Source organism: Enhydra lutris, unplaced genomic scaffold (assembly GCF_002288905.1).
Source record: "Enhydra lutris kenyoni isolate GAN:26980312 unplaced genomic scaffold, ASM228890v2 scaffoldscaffold16, whole genome shotgun sequence".
Classification (NCBI taxonomy): Eukaryota; Metazoa; Chordata; class Mammalia; order Carnivora; family Mustelidae; genus Enhydra; species Enhydra lutris.
The window spans coordinates 26,383,661-26,400,205 of NW_019154100.1; the positions used below are offsets into that span (position 1 = coordinate 26,383,661).

The following is a 16,545-nucleotide window of genomic DNA, read 5'->3' on the forward strand; positions in this document are numbered from 1 at the left end:
TCAGGGGTTGGGAAGCACCAGGAGTCATCTTAGAACCTGCCTATCTCACAGGAATGCCACTGAAGGCAACGCTTTGCCAACTAATCCTGGTGAAGGACCAGCTTTCTTTTTTTCCCCAGTCTGTCATAGGTCAGTGCTTTTGTAATATAAAAATTCATTTCTAAAGACAAGGGCATAAAAAGGGAAACCCACTGATCATGTGTTGGATGTCGCACAATGTCAAATTGCTATAAAAATGTCTAAACTCTCTCAAGTCTATTACCAACCTCATCTGAGCCAGAAAGTCTTGGACCAGTCTTGGACCATCCCTTGACTAACACTGATTTAAGGACTTTAACAAACACAGGTGACTTTTCAAGGCTTTTACAAGATAATGGTTTGCACTTCTCATTTGGCTATTCCTGGATGGAGGGATTTTAGAAATTTTAAAGAACCGAAGTAGAAGTCATTCCTTCTAATTGCACTACTCTCTGCAAACCTAAAATTGGGACCTCTTGTGATTAAAGTCAAGAGCGTGTGGGATTGATTCTGAGTCTCCTGTTTAAGATTTTACTGCAGGGTCCTTTATGTGTTCCCCTCTTCACCAGTCTGTAAGCTAGAATTAAGACACTTTTGAATGAAGCAGTCTGATAAATATGATTATCTAAGCACATTTTTAAAGATGAGAGGGGAGGGGCACCTGGGTGGCTCAGTGGGTTAAAGCCTTTGCCTTCGGCTCAGGTCATGATGACACGGTCCTGGGATCGAGCCCCACGTCTGGCTCTCTGCTCAGCAGGGAGCCTGTTTCCCACCCCCCCCACCCCGCCTGCCTCTCTGCCTACTTGTGATTTGTCAAATAAATAAATCTTAAAAAAAAAAAAAAGATGAGGGGTCAACCCCCTTCCCAATGATTGTTACACAGGAAGTTTGAATGCTTTTCCCGATGCTAGTCTACTATTCAGATCCCTCAAAACACTTCTCCAATCTAAATTCCTCAATTCAACTGAAAAAATATATATTTTGAGCACCAACTCTGTGTGCAAGATTCTGGAAGCTCTGACCCTGAAGAAAACACCATCCCTGTTCTCACCTGGTTTACAGCACTTCCTTTATTGTCATGTACATGTCAATATTTTGTCACGTGAGTACATTCTTTTTCTAGTTTCTGAGTGTTTCAAACACCTCTATCTAATCTCCATAATGAAATCATAAACCCGCCAAGAATTTCATGTTCTTCAGTCTTCAACACAGCGGCCGGTGGTGTAGTAGACATTCAGTTAAAAACCTGAGTTCAGTGGACATGAACTGAATCCAGAACATGAATCCCATGTCCAGGGACCAAGTGCCGTGAACAAGGCTTCAGTCCCAAACCTCACTAGCCTGGCAAGCATCTCTCCTCTAGCCTTTTTGCCACCCCCTAACCCATCCTTCAGGGCTTAAAGAGAAGCAGCTTTAAGAAGTCTGCTTCTGTCCCCCTAGCTCCCAGTGGGAAAAATGAAATCTAGTGTGAACTTTCATACTTAGACCCAGAAGAGAGAACCAGGTAGAGAAAGGGACCTTTAAAAACAAGTCTTTCTTGGGGCACTTGCGTGGCTCAGTGGGTTAAGCCTCTGCCTTCGGCTCAGGTCATGATCTCAGGGTCCTGGGATTGAGCCCCACATTGGGCTCTCTGCTCAGCAGAGAGCCTGCTTCCCCCGCCCCCCACTCCCCGTGCCTACTTGTGATCTCTCTCTCTGTCAAATAAATAAATTTTAAAAATATATTAAAAAAAAAAAAAAACAAGTCTTTCTTGCTCAACTCCTTACACAACTGCTAACCCTCAGTTGCTCATCTCCTCCTTCTCCCTCTCCCGTCCGAGGAAGGGAGTAAGGGTTAGTAAAAGCTACATTTGCAAGGCCAAGGGCTGAGTACCGTGTGGGCAAAGAAGTGAGCCAGACAGGTTTGTTTTTGTTTTTGTTTTTGTTTTTTGTCCTCAAGAATTTACAATGGGCGAATGAAACCAATATTCAGCTACAATACAAAGTGCAATGTGCCAAGTGTTGTAATGTTGGCCTATGGAGAAAGCGCTGTGGGAGAACATATGGGGGAAGAGATTAATTCCAAATGGTGTAAACTCAGAGGATGTATCTTTGGGGTTAAGCCTTGGAGGATGGGTAACATAAATAATGAGCAATACTTAAAAAAGACTTCTTATACCAAGTGCTGTGGTTGGTGGTTCAGATGCATCTCATTTGGAGTTCACAACAGGCCTGCTGGGGAATGTGTATTATCAGTCCCTCTTTACAGGAGGAAACTGAGGCACAGAGTAATTTATCCAAGGTCGGGGCTAGTAAGAGGGGGAGTGGAGGATTTGAACTCATAGAGGCTAACTCTAGAGATGGTGCTCTTAGCCCTTAACAAGCAAAGGAGACCAGATGGGAAGGTCTAGCAGTGTGCAGGGAGCACCCAGGGGACAGTGAGGGGTTGTGATGCTGGAGCACGGGACCTGGAGAGGTGAGGTGGGAGGTGTGGGGGTGTGGGTGGGAACTAGGGTTTAGGTGGAGTGCTGTTTGATCTCAAAGGCAGCTGTGGAATCTGTATGTCAAACTCTGGGCTTTACATAGAATATTTCATCTGACTTAACCACATCCCTATTGCACAGGTAGTCTTATCCCCATTTTACAGATAAGAGAACTGAGGTACAGAGAAGTAACCTACTCAAGGTCACACGACTGGCTGATCAGGGGGCTGGGATATGAAACCAAGGGTCGGACTCCAGAGCTCACTGTGCCAGCCAGTGTTCTCACGTGAGCGGTAGTCCTTTACATGCCGCCCAGCGTCTCTACTTTTCCCCCAGTCTACACATCCTGTCCCTTCCCACCCACCTTTACTCCTGACCCCCTATCCCACCCAGCACATTCAGCTACAACCGCCCCGCCCACAAGCACTGAATTCGGACCATCTCTGGCCCCAACACTCTCTTCCCCCAGAAAGCTTTGTGTTTTCCCGCATAAAGAGCTCTTTAGCTGGGAAGCCCCGCCCCCTGCGGGCCCCTCCTACGGGCGCGAGCCCGGGGGTGGCTGTGGGCGTGTCCCCGGCGGCTGCGCCCGCGGCTCGGGGCGGGGCCTAGCTGGGAGGCGGAGCTTGGTCGCGTTGCTCTGCTGCCGGGCGGCCGGGGAGGCCGACTCTTCTTGCAGGTGGCTTCTCTCCCGCCTCTCGTGACCCCCCGCCCCCAGCGCCGTGCGGGCTGCCGAGGGAGCGCCCTTGTGTCCGGCCCCGAGAGCCCGTGACGGCTGCTACGTACTCGGGTCCATTGTTTCGCTTCTCTCTCTTCCGGGCAGGTGCCCGCGGCGCTCGCACGTGCCAAAGCGGCGGCAGGAGAGCAGGGACCCACGGGCGCCGGCAGGGGCGTCCCGGGCGCGCTGCGCGAGATGAAGTACCTGAAGCCTTGGTGGTCGGACGGCGGCGGCCTCCTGCACCTCACCATCCTGCTGAGCTTGGCGGGGCTCCGCCTGGACCTGGACTTGGACCTGGACCTCTACCTGCTGCTCCCGCCGCCCACCCTGCGCTGGGATGAGCTGCTGCTGGCCAGAGGCCCGACGAGCTCCTCCTACGCGCTCAGCCCCTTCCCAGCCTCCGGAGGGTGGGGGCGCGCGGAGCAGCTGCACCCCAAAGGCCGGGAGCCGGATCCAGCGGCGGATCCCGAGGGCCGGCTGCTTCGGGAGGTGCGCGCGCTGGGGGTCCCTTTTATCCCCCGCACCCGAGTGGATGCGTGGCTGGTGCACAGCGTAGCGGCCGGGGACGCCGACGGGGCCCACGGGTTGCTCGGCGCCGCCGCCGCCGCCTCTTCCGCGGAAGGAGTCGGCGCTAGCTTGGAAGACAGCAGCCAGGCTGCACCGGGGGATGGCGGGGACCCCCGAGCGGTTGCAAGTAGCCCCTCGGCCGCCGGGGAAGAGGAGAAAGCGCCGGCAGAACCGACGGCTCAGGTGCTGGACGCCGGCGGCCGCGCGAACCAGGTAACCGGAGAAGGGGACGCGAGCGCAGTGCTGGGGTAGCTGGCCAGGAGCCCTGCAGGCTTGTGACGGACCCACGGAGTCCACCCGCTCTGCTTCCACCCTCCTCCCCTGGGTGGTTGCAGTTTGGAGACCACCCTTGCCTTCCCTTTTTGTGAATCCAAACGAAAGCCGTTAGTGTGGTCGCTACGGCTTTTAGGTGTTTGAGAAAAAGTAGGCGAGACCATCCGTTTGGTTGTAGAGGACACCTTTCCTGTGTTCGGTGGCCGTCAGGAGGAGTTTGGACCTGCGGAGGGGAGAAGGCATGCTGGTCATTTTCTTGCCTACGGTCTGAGATCAGTACCTCATGTACACGGAGATGTCTTTTTCTGGAACCAGCGGATCCAGAAGGGGCCTTTGCCACCGGAAGGGCGCGTTTCTCTTAAGAATCCATGCTCCCGGTCTAACGTGATGGCCCCTACCCAGATTTTAACCCAGTTGCATTTCTTTTTTAGCTATTTACCCTTGATTAAGGAACCGTGGCCAGCTGGCAGACAGTGCTGCTGTGACCTAACCATCCCCGGCGCCTAACGATCCTCCTCCCTTCTGGACCATGTGTAACTTTTTTTTTTTGAGAGAGAGAGAGCACGAGCAGGAAGGAGGGGCAGAGGGATAGGGAGAGAGACAAGCAGAGTCCTGCTGAGAACGGAGCCCGACCTTGGCAGGGTCCCAGGTCCCCAACACCATGACCTGAGCCGAAGTCAGTCATTTAACCGACTGAGCCATTCAGGCACCCCATGTGTAACTTCTTAGGAGCATGAAGAAAGCAGGTACCCTGAAGGTCACCTAGTGACTAAACAAGTGCCCTTAGGTTTATGATTTCAAATCCTTCTGTTTAACATCCTTCTGAAACAAAGTTCACTATGATGGACTGATGGAGTGTCTGGTGCTCCCACGGGCTCTTGGAGTCTAAAGACACTTATTACCAATTACCCAGGGTGCCTTCAACGGGGCCTTTTTAATTATCTCGTGGCCCAAACCTTAGTGTTAGTAGTCGGTATCGATCAACAGGTGTTCCTTGGATGTTGTTTTCGCGGAGTGCAATCTTATGCAGAGTGGGAACTAGGGCTAGACAGGTTTGTTTGCCGCCCTTCAGAATTGCCCTGTTAGTGTAGGCGGTTGCCAGACGAGCTTCTCCACCCTCTCCCGGAGGGGTCATTGTGCTGAAGTGCCTGTGATTCACTGTTATGCAGATCCGATTCCTTCCTCTTCCTGAGGCAGGAACTAATGGGGGGGGGGGGGTACTGAGTCTTGGTGGGCTTCTGTCCAAAACAAAAAGTAGAAGGTTCTTCCTGCTCTCTCATCTGGTCTCGACCTTCACCTGAAACCTCTGCGTCCTAAGGAGTGGTGCGTGCTGCACTCCAGCCTTTCCTGATTTTGTAACTGGGGTGTGTGTGTGTGTGTGTGTGAGAAACCCAGTGCCCTGTGCTGTGGCAGATGCCACCCACCTTGCAAAGCATACCAGGGCCTGCAGGGAGGTGAAGCTGTTCACTCTGGGAGGACTTCCTTCCCCTTCTCAGCATTACTACCTATTTGGGCTGGCAAATCTGCTTAGGGGGAAGCTCTGGGGGCCAAGGACTGACCACATCTCCATGGAGAGTTGAGCCCCACTTTCCTGGGATTGGGGGGGGGAGGAGGATAAAGTTTATACAGGCCAATCTCCTGGCCATTGCTTTCCGCAGCCGGCATGCACGGACCTGCCGGATCGTGGTAGCTGCTGGGGTGCCCTGGTTAGGTTGTCCTGGCCATGATCCGCTGTGGAACACCTTACAGTTTTCACCTTTATTGGTAACGCCTTTTAAAAACAGAAGCAAAAAAAAAAAAAAACCCAAGGCGCTTCTATCTGATAGTAAGTTCGTATAGATTGGTAACAGAACCTGAGCTTCCTGACTCCCATGTTAGCACGTTAATTAAGCACCTGTGCTGTACCCAGCATACAGCTGTGTGGGGTGATGCCCCCGCCTCCCCTCCCAAGCCTCAGCACCACTGCTCTCTGATGCTGGACTGAATTTTACAAGCCGATTGCACCATCCATCAGTTCCGAGTTTACAATCTGAAACCTTGATTGGGGGGACAATGGCACCGGGGTTTGCAGTCAGCAGACCTGGGTTCAGGGCTATCACTTACTACTGTCAGGTGATGCTTATTTTAAGGTTCGTGCGAATTAAATGGAGAAGCATACATGAAGTGCCAGCTCAGTGCCTGGAATGTGATTGTTTCGCCTCGGATCTCCCGCTGCCCTCCTTAACCTGCCCCCACTCACTCTTCTCGCCTTTATCTTGTTGATGAGTCTGCCCAGGTTGCTTGCTTACTCAGGGGGTGTGGTGTGTTGCAGCCAGACCGCCTGGTTTTGAATCTCAGCTCTACTACTTACCGCTGTGTGACCTTGGGCCAGTTTCCTCACCTGTCTCTGCTTCAGTTTCCTGACCGGCGCAGTGGGAATCATGAAGGTACTCTCATCAAGGTACCTCCCCCGCCCAGGGGATTGTGGGCCTTCGTTCATTCCACATCAGAGGCTCAGACATGTGCAGGGTCCCATCTTAAGCGCTTGATAAAAGTTAGCTACTGGTATCTTTGAAAAGAGGGAAAGCTTTGTCCTATGGGAAAATCAGGGGTTTATGGTGTTTGTTTTTAAATAGATAATTCCAGTGGCTTATATTTGAGTTGTACGAGATTCTGGTTGTATAAGACAATTTTCCATAATTTTTGTCCATTTGCAAAAATGTGTTGGATTGGGGGGTTTTCCAGGTATCAAAAGAGGTACCGCTTTGGTTTCACTTTTTAATGGGGGTGATCGTTATCTGAAAACAGTATCCGGAATTCCCCGGGGCAGACCTGCTTCCCTTCAAAACCATGGGCATTCTCTCACAACCGGATGTAGCACATGTTTTCAAAGTAGTGCCTGGGTTAAACCGGGACTTGAATGGTTCTTGCAGATTTGAATGTGTGAGCATATTTGAAGACGAGTGACTGCCTGGAGCCAGCCCCAGTATTTGAGAGAGCTTGTCTCCATGTTGAAGAGGAGAAGCTTGTAGTCTTCCTTTTTTCTTTTTTTAAAAGATTTTATTTATTTGACAAAGGGAGAGCAGAGGGAGAGGGAGAAGCAGGCTCGCTGAGCAGGGAGCCAGGTGCAGGTCTCAATCCCTGGACCCTGGGATCATGACCTGAGTCCAAGGCAGACTCTTAACCCACTGAGCCACCCAGGTGTCCCGCTTGCTGTCCTTTTGATAATGGTTTAAGCCCCAGAACCAGGACCGTGCACTGGGTGAGACCCCGGCAGGACCTCGTGGGCTGGACAGGGTGTCTTCAGGTCACTGGAAGAATCTGATACAACAATCAGTACTCCCTTCTAAGAGTAAAGAAGATGAGGAAGCTCTTTGATTGTTAGAGTAAAATTTGTTCTTCATTTCAAAAGCAGAGTTAATCCCTGGTGCCTGGGCAATTGGAGATAGACGAAATTTCAAACACTTGTTTTTAACTCACAACTGTGATACAGATAGAGTCTTAGACCTTCGTACAACCCAGTATAACAAAGCTTCAGAGAAGGCTCTTTGCTAAAAGACTCGGTAAAAATTCACCTGTGGTCTTATGGGGAAGGATGGCCTAGGTCATATATGAGTGTCCTGGGGCTGCAGTAACTGGGTGGCTTGAACAGCAGAACCTTACCGTCTCCAGTTCTGGAGGTGAAAAGTTGGAAATCAAGTTGTGGTTCCTTCTGAGGCGGTCCAGGCCTCTCTCCTAACTTCTGGTAGTTTGCTGGCAATCTTTAGCGACCCTTGGTCCCTCCCTCTCTCCTTCCCCCATTTTAGTTTTAAGTAATCTCCACACCCATGGGCCTTGAATTCACAGCCCCAAGATCAAGAGGCGACCCTTGGTTTCCACTGTGTCACCCCAGTCTCTGCCTTCTTCACAAGACATTCGACCTGTGTGCTCATCTGTATCCAGATTTCCCATTTTGTTAGGACACCAGTCATCCTGGATTAGGGCCCGCCCTACTATCTTAATTACATCTGCGGTGACCTAATTTCCAAATGAAATCACATTCTTAGGTACTGAGGGTTATGGCTTCAACATGTGAATTTTGAGGGACACATGTCAATCCATTACACACTCATGCCCCTTTTCCTGGCAACTCTTGGGGTGTTCAGCTCACTTAGCAAGTAGGCTGCAACAGTTTCTGGAAGCAGCTGGTCTTAGTATAGGATCATTGGCCGTAGGATTTGGTGTATGCTCTTGAGCGAACCTGAGTTGGTTGGTTTGTTTTGCTGACTTCATGTGCAGCTAACCCCAAGGAACCTTACTTCAAACTTTTTCCAGTCAATCCTTCACCTCAGTTTGTGGTTTACAGAACTGTCCCCTCTTCAGTGTCCCTTGTATCCTTTGGCTGCTCTCCATTTTCCCTGCTTCTCAGCTCAGAAATCCAAGTATAGGGCCCAGGGCAGGCTGAGCTGGTGGGCAAGTGTGCTGGGCTCTGGGGTCAGACCAGCTGCTGCAGATCTCTGCCCCACAGCTGCCTGGCCGTGTGGTCTGGGGCGCACTCCTGAACCTCTCTGTGCCTTCATTCCCTTCTCTGTGAAGTGGGATTGTAAGAGTACCTTAGGGAGTCGTGGTGAGCATTAAATGAGATCATACACGTTTGCGGGGTTGGTACATAGCACGCCCTCAGTAATGTCAACGACTGCTGTTCGTTCAGCGGGGGCTGTCATGCCCCTTCCCCGATTTATTCCCATTCGTTCTCTTGCCAGGTACAGGTTTCCAGAGCTCACCTTTTCTCTTCACTCATCTGGGGAGCCTCCACCAGCTCACTACCTACCTGCCGATTTGATATTTTGTCATTTGAGGCTTGGCGTTTGGCTCGTGTGACCGAACTCCCAGCTCCCCTAGCTGAGCTCACCTCCCACTACCCGTGGCCTACTTTCCACCTCACACTTTCTCCCTTCCTTTTCCCCAGACAGCCCCGCAGCGCCTCACTCTGTTACCTTTGCCCAGAATGCATCCTTTCATTCCTTCCAAGTCTTCCATTGTTAAGATCTCAGACTCATCTCAACTATCATCACCTCATTGACAGGCATTTCCTGTTCTTCCTCCAAGCCCTGTCACACTCTGTACCGTTTCTTCTACGGGCCTTGGTGTGCTCTACTTGGAACCGCAGTGTCTTGAGCATGGAAACTCGGTCTTCATTTAACCTGGAGGTAGCAGCAGAGACAGGGTGAAGAGCAGACACCCGCCCCGCCAGCCTCTCCCAAGAACTGCTCATCTATCCCCCGCACGGGCCTTCCAGAACTTCAGGATCCCGTGAGTTTGAATGTATCTTGGGTCATTCAAGGCTAGAAAGTAGGTCAGATCTGAAGTCCTGATAGGCTGTCTGACCATTTAATGCCAGTTTGAGTGGATGGGGGCCGTGGAAAGCTGACTCTCGGGCATTGTAATTAATCAGGTGGTGAAACTTAGGATTGCTTAAAGTTCTATAGCAGGTTAGTGACCTTACCCAGAAGAGAACAAGTCAGCCTTCTCACGCATTGAGTAACCCGCCTCCCACCCACTACAAAACTCCAGGCTTATGGAGGCACACTTCCCCCTTTGTGGCAGCCTTTTGATATGAAAAAGTTATTCTCGGCATCTCGTTGTTAAGGATCTGTGTGAATATTCACATATGCTTCTGGGCAGCTGAAGCGGGTCAGGGCTCCCGCGCACCCCCGGGTCGGTTCCGGTTCCAATAGTTTTGGCAGAGTGTGGACGGGGGCATGGAAGCAAGGCACGGCCTTCGGAGGTTGGAGAGAACTGGGTTCCCCTCGGCATCAGGGTTCTTCAGAGAACAGAACCAGTATAGTCAGTATACGTGTATGTTTCAGAGATTAATCTCAGTTGGCTGGCAGGTCCAAACTCTAGGGTACCTGGAAACCCTCCGTGGGCACTTGCTTCTGCCGCAGGCGTGAGGCAGAATATCGTCCTCAGTGAAACCTCCGTTTTGCTCTTAAGATTCTTCCACTTGGGGGCACCTGGGTGGCTCAGTAGGTTAAGCCTCTGCCTTTAGCTTAGGTCATGATCTCAGGGTCCTGGGATCGAGTCCCACATCGGGCTCTCTGCTCGGCAGGGAGCCTGCTTCCTCCTCTCTCTCTGCCTGCCTCTCTGCCTACTTGTGATCTCTCTCTGTCAAATAAATAAAATCTTTAAAAAAAAAAAAAAGATTCTTCCACTTGTTGGATGGGGCTCACTCAGATTCCCAAGATCGTCTCTTCCTGAAAGTCACTTGGTTGATGTAGCTGTTAACCACATGTCCTGAATAATAGCCTATCAGCGACGCATTGGTTAGCGTTGATTGCGTAACGGAGGGCAGTACCCCAGCCACTCTGACACATGGAACCAGACCTCACACCACCCCAGCTCCATCTTTGCTGGGCAGCCTCGGTGAGCCGTGGTTTCCAAATTGCAGAAGGGGGATATTAACCTGTTTCTGGGAGAGTTCGTAGGAGGATTACATCATGCCGTATGTCACAGGGCCTATATAGGTCCCGGCATGTTATTAGATGTGTCACAGAATTTGCTGATTGCCCCGAGCTGGGGGTCGAATCTCCAGGAAACCGCTGTCCTCTGGAGGACCATACCAGACTGCTGGGTCATGCTGGGGCCTGCTTTGGTGTGACAAGAGGAATCCTTTTCTCCATGAGGGGGAAATCGTGCTGGAAGTAGCTGAGTGGATTGGGGATGTTGCATGCTGAGGGACTGAGGGAGGAACACGACGGGCAACTCAAATATTTGGAGAGCTGTTATGTAAGGAAGGCCTTGGAATTGTTGAGGAGGTAGACCCTGAACCTGAAGGCTCATCTAAAGGGAAAACTTGAAGGTAGGCTCTATGCCTAGTGTGGGGCTTGAACCCCCAACCCTGAGATTAAGAATTGCATGCTCTAAGGACCGAGCCAGCCAGATGTCCCTTTTTTAGCCTTTCTTTCTTTCTTTCTTTTTCTTTTTTTTTTTTTTAAGATTTTATTTATTTGACAGAGACACAGTGAGAGAGGGAACACAAGCAGGGGGAGTGGGAGAGGGAGAAGCAGGCTTCCCGCTGAGCAGGAATCCTGATGTGGGACTCCATCCCAGGACCCTGGGATCGACCTGAGCTGAAGGCAGAAGCTCAGTGACTGAGCCACCCAGGCGCCCCTTTCTTATCCTTTCTTAATTGCTGAGTTTTCTTGGGGCGCCTGGGTGGCTCAGCCAGCTAAGCATCTGCCTTCAGCTCGGGTCATGGATCCCAGGGTCCTGGGATGGAGTCCCACATCAGGATTCCTGCTCAGCGGGAGTCGGCTTCTCCCTCTGCCTGCCACTCCCCCCTGCTTGTGTTCCCTCAGTAGCTCTTTCTCAAATAAATAGTCTTCAAAATATAAAAGATGAATCTCTCCGAGGGTGATCAGTTACTAAGTTGCTTGTTAAAATGCAGACATGGGGGCCCACCCCAGATGGGCTGAACTAGAGCCTCTCGGGTGGGGGACCTAGGAGTCTGCAGTTTCCCCACCTCCCGGTGATCCATCAGCCCAAGCCTGACCTCAACCCTAGTGCTCCTCTCCCTTGACCCCCCAGTATCCCACAACCCCTGCCTGAAAGGGGGGCCTGCCTGGTGAAAGCCTGCCCTTCCCCAAATTTAAGGCCCAGCGAAAGGCCTGGGCCGCAGGGTTGGGGCTAGTGGTCAGGTTTACTAGGTGCTTTCAAGCTGAAGCCACATCTCTCTAGATTCCTGCTGGAGGATGGGGAACTTGCTGCCCAAGAAGGTAATGATAATGAATGCAGAATGTCAACAATCAGGTTGGGGTCCTGACCCCACACATAGTTGAAGATCCATGGAGAACATCTGACTCCCCCCAAACTTAACTACTAATAGCATAGTGGTAACCGGAAGAGTGGATGACAGGTACTCTGTGGGCTACGTGCATTGCGTTCTGTGTCCTTGCCATAAAGAAAGCTGGAGGAAATACAGTACGGGACTGTAGGAAATCCACGTATAAGCGGCATCCACGCAGTTCAAACCTGTGTTCTGGCATCAACGGGAGCTTGCACAGAAGGGCAGTTTAAAGCTCTTGCTTAAGTTCTAACACAGGCAAAGCCAAGGTAGAAACATCAGAACAGCAGAGAACTTTCTGGGCAGGTAGAAATGTCCCACGACAAGTGGAGATGTGAGCCAAGTGGGCGCCTCTGTTGATCAGAATGGTACAGCTGAGGCGTATGCATTTCCTGCCTGTGTGAATCTGGCCTAAAACCCCAGATGGACAGTTCTGCGGGGAGCCCGGGGACTGGTATTGATGACAGAAGCATGGGGGCACGCGACAGTGGCTGACACTGGCTCCAGGGAGATTTTATGTGTTTGAAATGTTCGATAGTAAACATACAAAAACAGTGTGTGTTTTGAAGCCCCCTTGGCCTGCCTTGCCTGCCTGGGTTAGCCGGCACAAAATTAAAGACTCATAAATGAAATTCTCCTGCTTACCTCCCTGCTCCCCCATCCCCTCAGCCCGCGTGAAGGGGCCACGTGGCAGGAGAAACAGCACCTGTTAAAATCAGAGCCTGTGAGTTGGTGCCTGTGCCCTTGTGGCCCAGGTGTGGGGGCTCGTGCTTAGAAACACGGCTTCTTTTTACGCTTGCCTTCCAGTGGCCCATCACACGGAATGTGTTCATTGTAGCCACAGGGAGCGTTTCTGCCAGGTGTCCCGCTGCCCACCCCAGGCACCTCCAGGGGATTCAGACATGAGTTTAGCCTAGAACACGCGTTGTTAGGAAAATTCTCAAGGGTCTGTTCCAAGAGGAGAGAACAGGGACTCGAGAGATGGGGCCTCCAGGCACTGTCATCTCACAGTTCGTGGCCAGTCTTGTTTTTGTCCATAACAGCCCTCCCCCTACCCCCTTATTCTGAAACAAATCCCAGACATCATTTCTTGTGATTTTTGCGCCAGTTCTTGGCAGGGACTTAGCAAAGAGAAAAGAAAAGCCCAGCTGCGTCCTGTTCTTAATCTCTCCACAACCTTTATTGACTCCAACAAACTTCTGTAAAGATTTCCATATATGGAAGAACTCCTCTAAACATAACCAGAGGACAACCATGAACACCCCTAAAAAAGAGTCAACTCTTAATTCCTTAATATCCCTACATTGCCAGTTGATATTCAGGTTCCCTCCGAACACTCCATGGCTCCTCTCTCCACGGTTGGTGTGTTGGACCCACAATGGGAACAGGATCCACACCTGCCCCACAGACCAGTGTGCACGTGGAAAAGTGACGCTCACACTGTCAGGGGGCGTCGTCTCTGGCCCCCTCCCGCCCACCCACCCCACTCCCACCCCCAGGGTGGGGGAGGGCAGTCCTTCCCTGCACTGATCTCCTGCTCAGGGTGGGGTGACCCAGTGGCCGTGTGGGTGGGGGCCTGGCAGGAAGCAGAATGTTCCCTTGCTGGCCCATGTGAAGGGACTTCACGAATGACTTGGTACAGGAGCGGCGGGGGGTGGGGTTGTTGTACCGGAGTTTTTGCGTCCGAGAGACCACCAAGGAGCCAAGCACCGATGCAATCACACGAGAGTTTGTTTGACAAGCTTAAGCTTGGGCCCAAGTATACCCGACACAGCGGAGTAGGGACTTGGACCCCGAGCTTAGTTAAGGCAGGGGTATTTATGGGTTCCTGTTACTAAAGCAGGGTGGGGGTGTCTCTGGAACCAAAGTAGGGTGGGGCTTCCTAAAATAGGGTGGGGGGTCCTTTGAACTAAAGTAGGGTGGGGCTTCCTAAAGTAGGGTGGGAGTCCTTAGAACTAAAGTAAAGTGGGGGAAAGTTCAGCCCTTGGGCACAGGGGTCTGAGATGGCTGTACTTATGCTAAGGTTAAACCTGAAGTGGGATGGCCTTGATTTTTCTCGGCCTCCATAGGGTGGGTGGGGGCGAGGGGTGTCCGAGTGCCCAGAGACCAACCACGGTGTGGGAGGAGAGGCGTGAAAGTATTACCAGAGCTTAGTGAGGAGGGTGCAGTCACCAGTCCCTGAAGATCAAGGGGAAGAAATGCCCTGACCTCGGCCTTGTTCACCCTCCAGTCTCTGGCCTCTGCCTCCCACTGGCGAGCCCAGCTGGAAGGCAGCCTGCTCCGGAGCCCCAGAGCTTTACCGGGGACAGCTTCTGCAGGCACACCAAGGGATAAGCAAGAACTAGTACAGTGGCCAAGAGGCAGCTAGGAAGTCTGCAGAGGTCTGCAGCCAAATCCTGGTTCTGTCACTTAAAAGCTGTGTGACTTAGGGCAAGTTGCTTAACCTCTCTGGGCCTCTGCTTCCTGCTCTGTCCCAGGAGGTAACAACAAGTCCCTATCTTACAGGGATGCTGAGCAGCATAAATGAGATCATGTATGGGGTGCCTGGCCCACAGCAAGTGCTCAATAAATGTGAGCTATAATTATTATAAACAGCTATTAAAAACCACCCAGGCCAAATAGGACACAGCCTCTCTTTATCTGACTCCTTTTTCTCTCTAGACCTGATGACTCCAGCTTGCCTCCAGCCTAGAGACAGGCCACACAATTCTTTGGCCTTTACCCCTCTCGCTCTGATGTCATGCTTCTCTGTAGGCACCACATTGTTCTTTGTCTTTGAAGGTTCATCCAGCCCTAAAGGTCAAAGCAGGTCTCGGTTGATCCTCCCCCAGAAGCACAAATGAAAGGCCCAGTTAAGGCAGCTGGGACTGTTCACAAAGACTTTTTTCAGGGTCAAATTCTGCATCACAGTATTCAGGTCCCAATACATTATAATAAGTACAGGCTTGGAAATCATGTTGCCAGTTATCAGGACCGTCAGAGAGTCAGCAGAAAGAGAAGCCCAGCTTTGCTCCTCTTGTCCCCTTCCCACCACCTCCACCGACTCAGAAAACCTGAGTGCAGGGTTCTGCCCCTTAACATTGGGGGCAGAGGTGAATAACAGCGGAAGGACAGCTTTCGTTAGTTTCCAGCCCCTCGGGAAAGAAAAGATCCAAATAATTGTCATTTTAGATGGAGTAGGATAAGTGTTGTAAGGGAAAATCTGGAAGCCATTGTATTTGAGAGGAGGGCTGAGTTTTAGCCGAGGCACCTAAAATGGCACGTTCTGGACCCATGCAGAGGAAGAGATGAGTCACCTCCCAGCCAAGAGGGCTGTGGTGGAGAGGACCTTTCTGGCTGGTGCCAGTTCAGCCCAAGTCACTGGGTTTTTTAGCTCTGATTATTAGGCGCCATAGCTCCCAAGTTTACGATGGCTTCCTATGGCAAGCGTGGAAACTTCCTTTTTTTTTTTTTTTGAGTCTCAACACCACAAAAGTAAAAATCACCTACACACAAATAAAAAGTAACTTAATTATAGGTTTGAGTGACCTGTTCTTCAAGAGCACGGCCCATAAATCTCCAGTCTATACAACCATGCTTCTAAAGCACATATACTCTGTATGTATCCCAGGTCCATGTCACCGAGTGGAGAAACAGGAAGAGAGCAAAGATAAGAATTACTGGTGCCAAGGCCTTTACTCCTTTCTCTTGACCTCCTGATGGAGTGGTCAGCAGTTAGTCTTTAATTGCAACTCTTCAGAATCACAGAGTAGAAAGGAGTAATAATCAGTATAACATCTTAAATGTATAAAGTGCGTTTCCTCCTCTAATTCCTTAAAATGTTAGGAAATATCCTTTCACTTCAATGGACACGGAAACAGAGGGTCAGAGTGGCCCAAGGTCATATAGCTGATAGGAGTAGGATAGGCCTTTTTACTCAGCCATTTTTGGATCTGAGCCCTCCAAATGGCCCCTTTTTTTTTTCTTTTAAGATTTTATTTATTTTGAGTGAGCACAAGGGGAGGAAGGGGAAGAGGCAGAGGGAGGAAAAGAATCTCAAACTGACTCTGTGCTGAACACCAAGCCCCACCTGACCTGATCCTGACCTGAGCCGAAATCAAGACTCAGACTCTTAATCACTGAGCCACCCAGGCACCCCTCATAGGGCTTTCGAGGCCCTTTGTACTTAGACTACAAATGCAATAAGCCTTTTTGTACTTTTTTTTTTTTTAAGATTTTATTTATTTGACAGAGATCATAAGTAGAGAGAGAGAGAGAGAGAGAGAGAGAGGAAGCAGGCTCCCTGCCTAGCAGAGAGCCTGATGTGGGACTCGATCCCAGGACCCTGAGATCATGACCTGAGCTGAAGGCAGAGGCTTAACCCACTGAGCCACCCAGGCAGTCCCCCTTTTTGTACTTTCTAAATAGAAATGTTATAATATTGAATCTTCTACCCCTCCCTGCCTTGAGATCTGGTCTCCTTTCTTCCTGCCAAGATAAAATTTTTAACTGTGATGTCACAGATTGGGTTCCCTGGGAGGGGGACTCTGAGATCAAGTGCCATGGGCACTACAACTAGAGAAGGGAAGATAAAAAGAAAGCAGGATTGGACAGAAGCAGAAGTTAAGCTTGATGCAGGCTAAAGAAACCAGGAGCTTGGGCGCCTGGGTGGCTCAGTGGATTAAGCCTCTGCCTTCAACTCAGGTCATGATCTCAGGGTCTTGGGAT

General features: G+C 50.9%; 1 protein-coding gene across 1 annotated transcript in view; it reads left to right on the top strand.

Moving 5' to 3' along the window:
* The first annotated feature begins 3,163 nt into the window (after positions 1 to 3,163).
* The window catches only part of LOC111147223 (nuclear factor, erythroid 2 like 3), a 29,887-nt gene continuing 16,505 nt past the window's right edge, over positions 3,164 to 16,545 (top strand). Inside the window, exon 1 of the mRNA XM_022503114.1 lies at positions 3,164 to 3,974. Within this exon, the coding sequence (XP_022358822.1) occupies positions 3,390 to 3,974 (585 nt within the window). The 5' untranslated portion in view covers positions 3,164 to 3,389. The remainder of the gene's footprint in view (positions 3,975 to 16,545) is intronic.